This window comes from Nerophis ophidion, linkage group LG05, assembly GCF_033978795.1.
Source record: "Nerophis ophidion isolate RoL-2023_Sa linkage group LG05, RoL_Noph_v1.0, whole genome shotgun sequence".
Taxonomy (NCBI): Eukaryota; Metazoa; Chordata; class Actinopteri; order Syngnathiformes; family Syngnathidae; genus Nerophis; species Nerophis ophidion.
The window spans coordinates 33,587,456-33,603,645 of record NC_084615.1 but is presented as its reverse complement, the minus strand read 5'-3'; the positions used below and the strand labels follow the sequence as shown (position 1 = coordinate 33,603,645).

Here is a 16,190-nt window from a genome sequence, read left to right as displayed (position 1 = left end):
GCCCGTAGGAATGTGCACCTGATGACAGAGGGCGGCTTGATCTCCCCCAGCGGGTGCATGGCCGGCGGAGGCGGAGGAGGGTCATTGGGCCGGGAATACATTCTGTCCCCGCTACGGCTCAGCAGCTCGTTCATCTGGCTGTAGGGCAGTGCCGCCAGCGAGAACGGCCCGTCCAAATGTTCCATATACAACTGAGCCCTGGGCATATTACAAGTGTGAGAAGACGCCATATATACAGTATCGTCAATATGGAAACTCATGACTGATTGTTTTTCTTCCCAACCGAGCTTTGACCTCAGCAGTAACATTCTTCTTTTGAATAAACTCACATTGAGGAAGCAGTCATCATCATCCATGCTTGGCAAAAAATATCCGTACATCAGAAAAAGCACCCATTTCCATAAAATCATCCTAATTAATTGCAGTTTCTTGGCAGGGGATTTGGAGCCTTGAGGCACAATTAATACAATCACAGCTCTGAGGGAGACAGGACATCCCGGCAGACACGTCATTAGGTACACCTGCGCACTCTCTAATCTATTGAGACAGGATTTGGGTTTAAAATAAATCAGCCTTTACTAAGATTATAATATATAATATAATGTTATTTATATATATATATATATATATATATATATATATATATATATATATATATATATATATACAGTGGGGCTAAAAAGTATTTAGTCAGCCACCGATTGTGCAAGTTCTCCCACTTAAAATGATGACAGAGGTCTGTAATTTTCATCATAGGTACACTTCAACTGTGAGAGACAGAATATGAAAAAAAAAAATCCAGGAATTCACATTGTAGGAATTTCAAATAATTTATTTGTAAATTATGGTGGAAAATAAGTATTTGGTCAACCATTCAAAGCTCTCACTGATGGAAGGAGGTTTTGGCTCAAAATCTCACGATACATGGCCCCAATCATTCTTTCCTTAACACGGATCAATCGTCCTGTCCCTTTAGCAGAAAAACAGACCCAAAGCATGATGTTTCCACCCCCATGCTTCACAGTAGGTAAGGTGTTCTTGGGATGCAACTCAGTATTCTTCTTCCTCCAAACACGACGAGTTGAGTTTATACCAAAATGGATACATGGATGATACAGCAGAGGATTGGGAGAATGTCATGTGGTCAGATGAAACTAAAATACAACTTTTTGGTATAAACTCAACTCATCGTGTTTGGAGGAAGAAGAATACTGAGTTGCAGCCCAAGAACACCACACCTACTGTGAAGCATGGGGGTAGAAACATCATGCTTTGGGGCTGTTTTTCTGCTAAGGGGACAGGACGATTAATCCGTGTTAAGGAAAGAATGATTGGGGCCATGTATCATGAGATTTTGAGCCAAAACCTCCTTCCATTAATGAGAGCTTTGAATGGTTGACCAAATACTTATTTTCCACCATAATTTACAAATAAATTCTTTAAAATTCCTACAACGTTTTTAACATTCTGTCTCACAGTTGAAGTGTACCTATGATGAAAATTACAGACCTCTGTCATCATTTTAAGTAGGAGAACTTGCACAATCAGTGGCTGACTAAATACTTTTTTGCCCCACTGTACATATGAATATATACATATGTCTACATACTGTATATATATATACACATATATATGTATATGTGGGCATATATATATATATATATATATATATATATACACACCGTACATGTTTACAATGAACCTTGAACCTTGCTCGACATTATTTATAAGAATATTTAGCCAACATTTTGACCCCTGTCACTCATGTTACCTGTTGTCAGAGTAGCCAACAGAGCCGTTGGACTCCCTGTGCTTGTTGTCAGGTATGTCCTGCGCCAACTCCGCACCCAGCGCCAGCTTCTGCCACTCCTTCTTGCGGTCGTGCGGCGCCCGGGGCACCTTCTCGCCGTCCTGAGGGCGGTCTATGGCCTTCAGCTATTGATGGGTGACAAGAAGAGAGGTGAGCAGGTAAACCATTGTGTCATATCATCTTAGTCAAGAAGAGTGTCTTTCCTGTTATCGCTAACATGATGCAGTTTTAGTCTCTTCTATGAGGCACCTTTTGCAAGAGAAGCTTCCGTTGGTTGATTGGTCAGAGAGGGTCTTTGATGTCCTGTGACTTGTTTGGCACGCCAAAGGGTGGCTTCCCAATTTTTGAATACATATTCATACTGACCTCACACAATCATTGATGGCACGTGTACAAGGCTAACTAGTTGCCATCTATTGAACATCATATATGGCGGTATTTGGCAAAATTTCTCACTCATGTTAGGGGTGGACGTCTTTTAAATTTGAACAATTCTGAATCCGATTCTTTTACAGTATGCAGTAAAGGCCAAAAGTTTGGACACACCTTCTCCTCATTCAACGTGTTTTCTTTGTTTTCATGACTATTTACATTGTAGATTGTCACTGAAGGCATCAAAACTATGATATGTGGAGTTATGTACTTAACAAAAAAAGGTGAAAACATGTTTTATATTCTAGTTTCTTCAAAATAGCCACCCTTTGCTCTGATTACTGCCTTGCCCACTCTTGGCATTCACTCGATGAGCTTCAAGCACACCTGTGAAGTGAAACCCATTTCAGGTGACTACCTCTTGAAGCTCATCAAAAGAATGCCAAGAGTGTGCAAAAATGTAACCAGAGCGAAATGGTGGCTATTTTGAAGAAACTACAATATAAAACATGTTTTCAGTTATTTCACTTTTACATAACTCCACATGTGTTCATTTATAGTTTTGATGCCTTCAGTGACAATCTACAATGTAAATAGTCATGAAAATAAAGAAAACGCATTGAATGAGAAGAAGGTGTATCCAAACGTTTGGCCTGTACTGTATATATACATATCAATCCTTTGAACTTGAATATACATTTTATGAAGTTTCTTTCCACAGGAGTACACTTTCACAAAAGTTGTACTTTATTTTGGAAAACCTTATAAAAAAATATTTACACATATCCGGTTGTTTATATGTAAGGGATTTATGCAGCCCATTTCAATACAGATCATCCATGCGTCAAATATGTATTAACTGTCATTTTTAAAAGGTATTTACTAGGGCTGTGAATCTTTTGGTGTCCCACGATTCGATTCAATATCGATTCTTGGGGTCACGATTCGATGATATATTGATTTTTTCAATTCGATTCTCGATTCAAAAACAATTTTTTTCCCGATTTAAAAGGATTCTGTATTCATTCAATACATGGGATTTCAGCAGGATCCACCCCAGTCTGCTGTCATGCAAGCAGAGTAGTAGATTTTTGTAAAAAGCTTTTATAATTGTAAAGGACAATGTTTTATCAACTGATTGCAATAATGTAAATTTGTTTTAACTATTAAACGAACCAAAAATATGACTTGTTTTATCTTTGTGAAAATATTGGACACAGTGTGTTGTCAAGTTTATGAGATGCGATGCAAGTGTAAGCCACTGTGACACTTTTTTTTTTATTTTTATAAATGTCTAATGATAATGTCAATGAGGGATTTTTAATCACTGCTATGCTAAAATTATAACTAATATTGATACTGTTGTTGATAATATTCATTTTTGTTTCAATACTTTTGGTTTGTTCGGTGTCGTGTTTGTGTCTCCTCTCAATTGCTCTGTTTATTGCAGTTCTGAGTGTTGCTGGGTCAGGTTTGGTTTTGGAATTGGATTGCATTGTTATGGTATTGCTGTGTAGTGGTTTGTTGGATTTAGTTTAAAAAAAAATAATACAAATTTAAAAAAAAATTAAATAAAAAAAAAAACGATTTTTTAAAAAATTTGAATCGATTCTGAATCGCACAACATAAACGATTCGATTCGTATTCGAATCGATTTTTTCCCACACCCCTAGTATTTACTGTGAGTGCTCTTGACAGTTTAACAATATTAACATCTTGTTTAAACTACTTTATTATTTCATTTTATTACATACAATTGTTTGATCGAAACTATGATAAGTCAGTATTACACAATTATTAAACAATAGCAAAAACTCTTCTACTCATTGAAATCCTTTGTTTTCACCCTCAAAGTCCTGCCGGTGTCTTATTCCCCAAATGTGTAAACATGAACAAAAAGGACATAAAATGCTCTAATAACTCCAGTATTAATCATATACGAATAGTACCCTTGTTATCAACACTAATGATTTATGAATGGATCCGTCTTTCTCTTACATGAATTCCCAGCAGTGGCTGCTGAACAGCAACAGAACAACCCAACAGCGCTAACATTATCCTCTCTCGACTTTTATCAATCTACTTGTTAATTTTTTGTTAATAACTGCTTACTTTCTGCTGCATCGCAGTTTTATATACACTTCCTAAATTTTACTAAGCGCTTAGTTCTTGTGTTGTTTCAAGCGTCTAGCTTAGCAATTAGGATTCTGCTTCTGCTTGCTTTGTGCAACATGTTTAGCCTCGTCCTCCAGTGATGAGGATACATGTGGGAAATTGTGTTTATTTGGCAAAATGAAGGATGATTAACCTATAGGGGAGTGGCCCCACACAGTGTATGGAGATACAGCTAATTATTTTGGTCGGCGGAGTGTCAAAAATAGGAATGAAGGTTTAAAAATGTGGACAGTTCCAGGGGAATTGGAATGTGAGACCTGGTTTACAGCCTTACAGCACTAATAGTGCTCGTGTACGCTTGAAATTGACGTTTGGCCTCCGGCCCGTTAGCACATTTACCCCTTTGACAGTTGAAGGCAAAATATTTGAGCACCCCTATATTAGAGCAACATATGAGAAAAAATGTAAGGATGACCTTAAGATTTACTGAGGTAAAAATGAAATCAAATGATCCTTTGCAGAATTGAAGCTAAACCGTGATGATAAGCAACGGGAGAACTTTATTTTTTGAAAAGAAACGGTTTGAGAAACCATTGATTTTTCTTTGCTAAAAGGCACACAAACAATACAACATTCACTAACTGTGTTACAAAAAAGATCAATAAGAAAAATACATAATGTTGGATATAGAGAACATACAAACCCTTTATTTATTACATCACAATTATTGAAATTCAACAATTTGGTCAATTTGCAAGCAGCTAAAATGATGTATAAAGCAAACTATAACCTGCTACCAAAGAATGTAAAACAATTATTCTTAACAAAAGAGGAGAAATATAACCTTAGAGGGAAATCCAATTTAAAACATTTGTATGCTCGTACAACACTTAAAACCTTCAGTATATCAGTACGAGGAATTAAATTATGGAATGGATTAACCAACAAAATTAAACAAAGCACCAATATGATTCACTTTAAGAGACTGTTCAAACTACAAATGTTCAAAGTACCCAGAACAATAATTATAATGAACCTCTTGAAGACTTTTTTTTCCCCCTTTTTTTTTTGTTGAGACAAGGATTATTAATGTATTTAATATTTGTTTGCTTACTATGGTATATTATTTATTAATTAATTATTTGTTCACTGTTTGGTTACAGAGAACAAAGAAATTGGATAAAATTGCTAAGGTATGAAAAAGGGTAGGATTAAATAAGCTCTGCTTCTTCCTACTCCTTTTCGGACATGCTGTAATGAATCTACAGGAATTGTGTGATGCATTACATTGTATCGTATGCATGTTCGAAATAAACTGGAACTAGACAAAGTAGTCGATTTAGCATAAATTAATGGATTAAGCTTCAGAACAGGGAGTGCTCACAGACTTGTTAACCAAATGTTCATATTTAAATGAGAATTAACATCGTTTTTTTAAGAAAATCACTTCAGCATTCCTTAACTCCTAGACGTGCTTAACATTTCAGTGCACACACAATATTTTATTTTAGCACAAACTTCAAACAAAAAACACACAAATAATAATTGCTGTTAATTTGTCACATACCTGCCCAGGAAGGTCTAAGTACCTATAGACCTGATCATACATGCGGGGGTCCTGCAACTATAAGAAACAACAACAAAAAAAACAATAGGAGAAGCATCGGGGTGGGATAGGGTCAAAGAGGAACACAACACTGCAACACACGCTGGAACAACATGGGAGCATAAACGAGCGTCGGTGGTGAGGGCGAGCAAGACGACAAAAGGTAAAAGTGCTGTTAGACAGAAAACGCTCACAGCAACAGAGGAGGCCGCGATAATGCAAAGTGGAGAGAATAGAGTGTGGCGGACACACGCGCACACTCAAAAAAATAATACAGCTGTAAGGTATGGTGCAAACAAACAAAAAGATGATCCTGGAATCGAGGACAAGGAAGGGAATGCATTCAAAACACTCATGCAGGTGAACACGTGATTTATTGATGTGCCTTACTTGCTACCTACTGCTCATACTGGAGCATAGCATGTCCTTATTCTTACATATTATGTTGTGTGGCGTGTGAACATGAAATGTGACTGGCATCATTTTACAGGAGCTAAATAATGTCGCATGGCGGCACCTTGTAATGCTATGGAGCAGGCCCTTGCAATTATTTTGACTCGGGGGGGTCACCTTTAGAGAAGATAATGTGTCTGTGGGCCGGTATATCTATTTTTAAGAACATTAATACAAAACCTCAAAATAATGTCTGATTGAATGCTTAAAATGTTATGACAGACTGCCTGAAAAAACAGAATGGAACAGAATCTACATGAAAATAAAGAATGTGTGATTTATAATATTAACTATGAACGATAAAACACTGAATATTGACAACATATTAATCTCACACCCTCTCTTGATCGACATATTTTACAATTAAAGTGAAACGTAACAAAAATGCAACAAACACCGAAATATGAATGCGAAGGGTAAAAAAAACCAAAAACACCTACAATCTTATATATCTGATATATCACTAAACTTTAGAACTTTGTTGTAAAAATCTCCTTCCGCATCTGTCCCTGACACCCGCATTTCAAGCTCGCTCTGGAAACACTCTGTGGAAACGCTCCCCACCCACACTGCTTGGTGCCTCGTCTGAGCTGCTGTGACTTAGATTACTGTAGTAACTAATTAGATGACCATAGTAACTAGTATAACATGCAAAAGTGCAGATTCCAACCATTGAAATACTTTGTATTACGCTCATTTGAAAACATCACTGCACATCACAATGGCAGCTACAGTTTCCATCTTAAATATCCCCAAAATTATTTGGGAATGTCCGGCGGGCCAGATTGAAAAGCTTAACGGTTCACATGCGTCCCCCGTGCCTTCATTTGGCCAGATCTGCTATAGAGCTACTAGAGAACTACTACAGACAGAAATCAATGATCAGCCCTATATATGACAGTAAACGTGTGTAGGTTTATGCATGTTTTGTGGGACCGGTTTAGCAGAACTGTGGCTAAGCTAATGGGTAAATAATTTGGGATAGGGCTGCAGCTATTGATTATTTTGTATTAATAGTTTGTTTGATTAACCGAGTAATTGGATAAAACACCATTTTTAGCCTCAATGCGCATTTTATGGAAACTTGTTGAAATATACAACAATTATTCTGCTTGCTATGACCTCCATTTTTTTTTTAAATAAATGCACATCATGAACGCTATATTACACTGTGCATTAATAAAATAAAAACAGCCATTAATAAAACAAAACGCCAGCTCACAGATCACGGCAGCGACACACCGCCGCTTTCAAGTGTGCTCTATTGCGACGGCCGTGTGGAGACTATGTCCGTGTATTTAAAGTTCCAGGCACACCATGCTGTCCGGGTTTGATAAATTTTGTTTAGTTACACTCATAACAAAATTGATCGGAGTAAGAGAATATATATATCAAATCTTTTTATTAATCAATTAGTCATTGCACCTCTAATTGGGGAGGAACAGGCACCTATTGGGGTGGCATAGCTCGGTTAGTAGGGTGGCCGTGCCAGCAACTTGGGGGTTCCAGGTTCAATTCCCGCTTCCGCCATCCTAGTCAATGCCGTTGTGTCCTTGGGCAAGACACTTTACCCACCCGCTCCCAGTTGCACCCACATTGGTTTAAATGTAACTTAGATATTGGGTTTCAACTGGGTTTCCCTATGTAAAGCACTTTGAGTCACTAGAGAAAAGCGCTATATAAATATAATTTACTTCACTATTAGAAGTGAGGCATTTATAACAGAAAGCTTCTGTTTACTGTCATTCTAATGTTATTTGTGCAGACTGTACATTTTTAGAGTAATATTGCGTCAAGAAGAACATCTTGCGTGAAAACTATACCAAAAACATGAACGTAATTAAGTCTCTCTGGCAAAAAATAAATAAAATACTATTAAACATTTATAGTAACAATATATTTAATTTTAATAATGTTAATATTTATGATTTATCTTTGAACTGTTCACTTCAGCTTTACAGAGGGAGATTTACTTTTGCATGAACTTTAATCACTTTTATTTCTAAACAAAAAGGAGGGGACGTTTATGCATGGTGTGGCATCTATTCGGCGTGGCGCAGTGGTATAGTGGCCGTGCGCAACCCGAGGGTCCCTGGTTCAATCCCCACCTAGTACCAACCTCGTCACGTCCGTTGTGTCCTTGAGCACGACACTTCACCCTTGCTCCTGATGGGTGCTGGTTAGCGCCTTGCATGGCAGCTCCCTCCATCAGTGTGTGAATGTGTGAGTGAATGGGTAAATGTGAAAGTAGTGTCAAAGCGCTTTGAGTACCTTGAAGGTAGAAAAGCGCTATACAAGTACAACACATTTATCATTTATTATTTTAAGTGGATGTATGCAGTGATTTATTGGAGTGATATTTAAAGTCGTACGGAAAAATTAGCATTTCAACCCACCTTTGGAGAGGAGAGCTCCTCTTTCAAAGCAGTGTGCAGGATTTGTATTCCGCACGCTTCGACTTTATAGACTTGAATCTATATATGATGCGGCATATACATAATGGGAGATCAATAGGAGATAAAGATGAGTTGCATACAGTTAAGTCAAGTGTTGCGGCGCTTACTAGAGGAGCGCTGAGGGGTGCTTTAGAGTCGGGCTGCAGGCTTCACTGCGTGGAAAGCAGATGCCCTGGCAAAGAGGACATTCTGGGGGGAGAAGAGCTTACCTCCGGGCGGGTGAGGAAAGGAGGAGGAGGAGGGGTTTCGGAGAGGACGCTTATAAGGCCCTCGGGACACGCATGATAAGGCATTTCCAGCTGCACAGATGTTATAGTAGGTTAGACGCTGGAATGCGGAGTACAAACTGGGAAGCATAAATGGGATGAAGAAAAATTAGGATTGATCGTAATACACAACTTTTATATGGAATTTAATCAATTTGCAAGATTATGTTAGAGCGATGCAACAAGGTTGGTGGAGGGTGCTGATCTTGCTGCCTAAACCGGATGCGGTACGAATCAAAACAGAAAGAAAACATCGCTTTCAAGCGTGCTCTATTGTGGCGGCCGTGTGGAAACTATGTCCTGTTTATTTAAAGTTCCATGCAAACCATGCTGCCCGGATTGTATCAATTTTGTTTAGTTACACTCATAAAAAAATGAAGTAAGCGAATATAAATCAAAGCTTTTTATTAATTAATTAGTCATTGCAGCCCTACTTGGGGCGTTACCCAACTGCAGAGTGGAACAGGCACCTTTTAGAGGTGAGGCATTTATATAGTTAAGCTTCTGTTTACTCTTGTTCTAATGTTATTTGTGCATACTGTACATTTTTAGATTAATATTACATCAAGAAGAACATTTTGCGTAAAAACCAAAAACATAGGAATTTAAATCAATTTGCAAGATTTTGTTAGGGCGAAGCAACAAGGTTAGTAGAGGGTGCCGAGCTTGCCGCCTAAACGGGCTGTGGTACTAAACAAAACAGAAAGAAAACACAGAAAGAACAAAGATTGAGTTGGCATAATTTTGAACAGAATTGATTGCAAATATGGTGTATTTTCATTCTTCCCTGCCTGGAATTGGTAATATCAGTGCCTGGTGTGCTGACAGTAAGGTGCTTGCAGAGCTTTACTGCCACCTAGAGACATTTTATAGGTATTACTTTTGATGCTAACCACTGCTTGGTGAAACTAATTTGTGTAATTAACATTTACTTGTGCTGTCGAATGATGAAATTATTTTGTATCAGCTCGATCACAGGGGTGTGTGGATTATTTTTGATTAACCACAACTAAATATAGTTTGTTATTAGTCGTTACTAATTTTCCACATGCAAAAAGACTCAAGAAGAATGAGATTGTTTATGCATTTAACATGTTTATTAAACATCTTTTTCTATGCAGCAGTAAGTTCTATACCTGTATCAATGGTTATCGTCACCTATTTGAGGCGACATCCCAAAGACAAAAAAGCACACTTTAGCCTTTAAAGCTGAATGAACACTCATGAGATTTAAGCATAGTTTTACAAAATATTGTGTTTGACTTCAGAATTTTTTTGGCAATCATTGATGAAACTCACCCTTCACGGTTTTAACCGACACATAACTTTTTTGACATATATTTCTTTCATGGTCCGTTATCCTGAGCTGCAAATTTTTCAGTCCGTCAATTTTCAACAACTGTACTGTATGTCTCCATCACTCTGCTCAAGCCTGCTGCCTCTTGATTGGACTTGACTTGTTGCCATAGCAACCCCGGACAAGGGGTTAAAAAGGACATTTTTGTGGGTTGAAGCTACTCCATTCTCTCCACGAGCAGACCTAACAGTTACAGTACAATGATAATAAATCAGGGTTGTCTTCTGACCGACTGGCTCGGAAAATATCCTCCAGCTAATCTGTTGAGGCTAACAAGATGCTAATGTGATCAGGACTCCGTGTACAGTAGGTCTCCATTGTGGTGCTACTCATTTGTCACTCGCCGCTAATCCCTGGCCGCTGCAGTGCCGGCCACAGCATGATCCAGGTATTCAATCTACAAGTACATCCTTCTCAATTTTGGTTAATTTTTTTTTTAGAGTTGCAACTTTCAGTGGGAATTAGCCTTCTTATGCAAAAACTCAAAAGTCCACTGTAGAGGATGCTGGCACTCAGGAGATTACTTTGATTTAAGAATGCCGTTGCATATTTGAGGCCTCCAGTATAATCTTGAACAAAGCTCCAGAGTGGGCGTAATAATTGACTGAGGAAAAAAAAAGCTGATTGCTGATTAAACGGGCTGTTTTCAACTTGCTCGCAGTTACATTTATTAAACCCATCCATCCATCCATTTTCTATCGCTTATTCCATTCAGGGTCGCGGGGGGTGCTGGAGCCTATCTCAGCTACAATCGGGCAAAAGGCGGGGTACAACCTGGACAAGTCGCCACCTCATCACAGCATTTATTAAACCGAAAAATATAACAAGAACACCACCGGCTAGCTTATGTTTCTATTCGCGGTTTAACAGAACATATATGCTTTTTAAAGTGTATGTATTTTTCACAATTACCACTGTTGGATAAAAATTTATTGTCGGTCTGAAGCAGGGAGCAGGGTGTGCGTGCACTTGTGTTGTCCCCATACCAATATTTTGGTAGCGGTATCGGTACCAAAATTATTTCGATACTTTTCGGTACTTTTCTAAATAAAGGGGACCACAAAAAATTGCCTTTATTTTAACAATAAATCTTAGGGTACATTAAACCTATGTTTCTTATTGCAAGTTTGTCCTTAAATAAAATAGTGAACATACAGGACAACTTGTCTTTAAGTAGTAAGTAAACAAACAAAGGCTCCTAATTTAGCTGCTGACATATGCAGTAACATATTGCGTCATTTTCCATTCTATTATTTTGTCAAAATTATTAAGGAAAAGTGGTAGAAAATTAACTATTAATCTACTTGTTCATTTACTGTTAATATCTGCTTACTTTCTCTTTTAACATGTTTCATCTACACTTCTGTTGAAATGTATTAATCACCTATCATTCTGTTGTTTGATACTTTACATTAGTTTTGGATGATACCACAAATTTCGGGGATGACGGACCGGTACTTTTCAGAGGCGGTATAGTACCGAATATGATTCATTAGTATTGCGGTACTGTACTAATACCGATATTCTGTAAAACCGTTGCGTGAACATACATAAAAGTCATCAAGTAGAAGCAAAGAACAATTTGCAGTCATGTTGTCGTTACTGCAGAGTATACATTCAATGATGGCTAAGGTGAGCTATCTCCAAATTGCTGTCATTAACTAACAACACACAAAGGTAATGCGCTTGCTTGTGTTGCTCACGGGCCTAAAAGCCTCTTAATGTTTAAAAAATTAATTGGAGAGTTAGCACCCTCAAGGGATCCGCATAAAGATTGCAAACAGCCCCTTTAATCATGTCTTAAAGGGCAACTGCACTTTTTTTGGAATTTTGCCTGTCATTCACAATCCCTATATGAGACAAGACGACAAAGGGTTTTGGGTTTTTTTGCAGCTCATTCTAGGTATAGCAATGCAGTTAATGGGAGCAATCAATTCTACCTCTAAATCACTTTAAAATGCATCCAAAAACAGCCAATTATACTTCATTTACGTTCCGTAAACTAACTCAAGATGATCCCCTGCCGGCCCCACCATGGACTGGACTCTCACACTATTAACTAGATCCACTATGGACTGGACTCTCACGTCCCCACATCTGCGGTCTCCTCCAAGGTTTCTCATTGTCATCCCATTGGGTTGAGTGTTTTCTTGCCCTGATGTGGGATCTGAGCCAAGGATGTCATTGTAGCTTGTGCAGCCCATTGAGACACTTGTAATTTAGGGTTATATAAGTAAACTTTGATTGATTGATAGAATAACCAAGCTGTAGCGACATTGTTATTGTAAGCGTGAACAAAGAGGAACTGTTTTTCTAGCGTAGTAACACATCGTCTTGCAACGACATGCTACGACATTAGCCTTAAGCTAGCTACTGTGTCATAAACTGAATGGCTTTTGAGTTTGTAATGCACAACACAATGAGATAAAACACCAATCTGTACTGACTGAAAAACATGAACAATCATATTACAGTATCTGTAAACTATTAGCCCACATTTCATGTTTTGTTTGTACACAGCTAGCTCGACAGCGTTTGTACAGTAATAACAAGCATGATCAATATTAAAGTGACTCATTTGATGGACGTCAGTGTGGTCCAGCTGGCCGGAGACCTTTTTTTCCAGGTTTAGTTTGGGTGAGCACGCCATTTACAGTATATCGGCGTCGCTGGTCTCCAAGTTCCACATTTGCACTCCAAGTCACGCCGATCTCACTCTCTTGGCTTCCGTCTGCTCCAGCGTTTCACTCTTTCTTTGATTTTGCTTCTATAACCAGCAGTTCATCCTCCCTATATTCAGCTTCAAAAAGATAACCCTATGAATCCTCATTCATCCTAAAATAGTTGTCTTCTCTGTCTGTTACCAAGTCTGCCATAATTAAAACACACTCACGTTTGTTTCCAGGAGTAGGAACACACATTTGTTGCCGTAAGTAAGAAATGTGCTAATATTGAAAGGGAAATTAATGCGCTGAGGAAAGAAATTCCGGTAATGTATAAAATGACCAAATACGGTAAATATTTAATATATTACCATATTGCATTTCACGCTCTCATTGATTGGGCTTTTATAAGCAGCAGTTCATCCTCCGTATATTCAGCTTCAAAAAGATAAGACTATGCGTTTTCATTTGGTCAAAAATAGTAGTCTTCTTTGTCTGTTGCCAAGTCTGCCATTATTAAAACACTTGCGTTTATTGACAGAAGTCGGCTGTTATGGAAACGGAAATAAAGGCGCTAAGGAAAGAAGTTCTGGTAATGCATAAAATGACCAAATACGGTAAATATGAAATATTACATATTGTTGTGAACGTGTCTCTTATTACATTATATATATATTTGGAGCATGTACATAACAGGTTGATGGTGGGTTTTGAAATTGTTTTAGAGGGCTTTTGTCATGACGCGGAGTCGAACCCGTATTTCCTCGGCGGCTGGAGCTGCATGCGCCTCCGCTAGCAGTGCGCCAACAGAGGCCTCTGCTGACAGTGCACTCAGACTCGCCCTCACCCGTGCTGAGTGCAGCACGCCCGAGCAGCAACAAGCCTGCATCCGGTCAAGAATCAACAAACCTGGATTTGATGAGAGGGAGCAGCATAAAAGCCAGCAGACCCGAGGAACCTTTGCCAGAACGTCGCTATCTTCTCAGTAAGCATTACGTCTGGCATTCCCTCCCCTGTGTTTTGTTCTTTTCTCTCTCCGAGTCTCCCTTGTTCATGTCCCTTGTGTTTTCCACAGTGACTCCCGTCTTCCGTGATCGTACCTTGCCTCTCGACATCCATCCGGATTCCTAACTGCCTTCCTCGATCCACGACCTCCCTGCTCAGACCCAGACCACGCTGCCTCGCTCCTGCCCCCGAAATCTTGCCTGCTCACGAACTGCCTCTTCGCCTTGCCCCTCTGGATTCGACGAAGGATACAACCAACACTCACAGACAACAAACCCTGGTAACATTTACATTATTAATATTACACATAGTCATCACTCATTCACTTAGAGTAGCATACACACGCCATGTCTCATCAAAGGTTTAAATAAACCTTGTGAACCGCAGTTGTGCCCTGGTTGTCGTCTCCTTCCCTCCTCTGTACATAACAGCTTTGAAGGCTACAATGGTGACTCCCATTAACCGCATTTTGCAAACGTGTATTTTATCATCTTTAGAATTCTAAAAAAAGACGTGTGTTCTGGTCTTTCATAATGATTGTGAACAATCGGCAAAATTACAAAAAAAGTGCAGTTCCCCTTTAAAAAACCTCTAAAGGCTTAGTGGCCACATGCGTGGACAGCACCTTTTAGCTCTTATTTCCAAAGATGTGTACACTACTGAACTGGGGTCTTGTGGACACTTATACTGCCATCTGGTGGTGTATAACATACAATGGAAATTGGGAAAAAAAAGTGTAAAAATAAAAATTTGCATGTCACTTCACATGAAGTACACTTTTGTGTACTTATGAACTAAGTACGTCATCTCAAAAGATGATTCTTAGTTTTTAATTCTAATTAGGGTCCAATAAGCCCAAATAGCAAAAGAGAAATTAAAAAAAGCATTTTAACAAACAGCTTGGGCCTTAAGAGTGAAACGAAATGGAGCTTTAGAAGCGAAATGGAGTGCAGTACTTGACTGCAACCAGCAAAATTGTTGTTGAGTCAGTTTCAACTAGTTTCCTATCTAAAATGAAAAAGAAGCTATGGGAAGTTCAGAGAGTCCAATCTATTTACACATAGTTGGCAGGGTGCGGTTTGTAAATGACGATTTGGATTTAGAGGCTTAACACCATGGATTTATTGTCCTTGTTGATCATCTATCAAGCATGCCTTACTTGTATTATAACCACCCATTATTTTTTACACAGCTGCAAAGTTAAACGGGCCGTGGAGAAAAAAAGATGGGAGGTTGTCATCAATTCGTGTGTCGGAATGTGTTTACTGCAAAATATAGGTGATCATCTGAAATGCAAGGAAAATGATGCAACGCCATGCAATCATTATGTTTACTTGACCACTCTTAAAATATGTGAATGTAATGCCTCAAATCCCACCCCGCCCCCTCGCTCGGTGGGGTCTGTCTAATAACTGCCAGTGTGTCGAATAGGGGGAAATGAACTTGGGTTTTTTTTACGAGCTCAGCCCACCCGGGGCTTTAATTAGAATGAAATCACTGGAGGGCGCCTCAGCCATAAACAAGCATAACAACCTAACCCTATGACGCACGTAAAGTATTACGCACTGTGACGCTTCTCGGATGAATTTTACATTTTAAAATAAATCTGCTTATTTAGATGTCGAAGCGTCTCGTTCTCGCCTCTACCCCTCTTGGAATTGTTTTAAAGATATTCATGTGTTATGTTGCATGTGAACAAATGTGTGTGTGTGTGTGTGTGTGTGTGTGTGTGCGTGTGTGCGTGTGTGCGTGCGTGCGTGCGTGCGTGTGTGCACCGAGGCAGAGAAGTGGTGCATAATGCCTTGGAATAAGACAACTAATTATGTGTAATGCTCACAAATCAAGTCGTAACTAGGAGGGTTGACTGGTGGAAGTGTTGATTCATAAAAGTAAAAATGGCAGATAGTGTACACATGGTTTAGGGCTATTCAACTGAATTGTTCTGTTGATATTCTGATATTCCCTTTTTGAGGACCAGCATCCTCTGCAGCGGACATTTGTTTTTTTTCCGTTATGCAGACTATAAGTGTCCACTCCAGTGGATGATGGCCTTTTAGAGGTTACAATGTCAAATGCAATGATCTGCC

General features: G+C 38.9%; 1 protein-coding gene across 4 annotated transcripts in view; it reads right to left on the bottom strand.

Moving 5' to 3' along the window:
* Positions 1–16,190, bottom strand: part of wasf1 (WASP family member 1) — a 114,755-nt gene that overhangs the window by 6,756 nt on the left and 91,809 nt on the right. For 2 of the 4 annotated variants that reach the window (XM_061900610.1, XM_061900609.1), the window contains 4 exons: positions 9,022–9,111; positions 5,865–5,921; positions 1,772–1,935; positions 19–198 (listed from right to left, as the gene is read on the bottom strand). In XM_061900610.1, the coding sequence (XP_061756594.1) occupies positions 19–198; positions 1,772–1,935; positions 5,865–5,921; positions 9,022–9,111 (491 nt within the window). The remainder of the gene's footprint in view (positions 1–18; positions 199–1,771; positions 1,936–5,864; positions 5,922–9,021; positions 9,112–16,190) is intronic. The other 2 variants (XM_061900611.1, XM_061900612.1) reach the window with 2 other exon arrangements.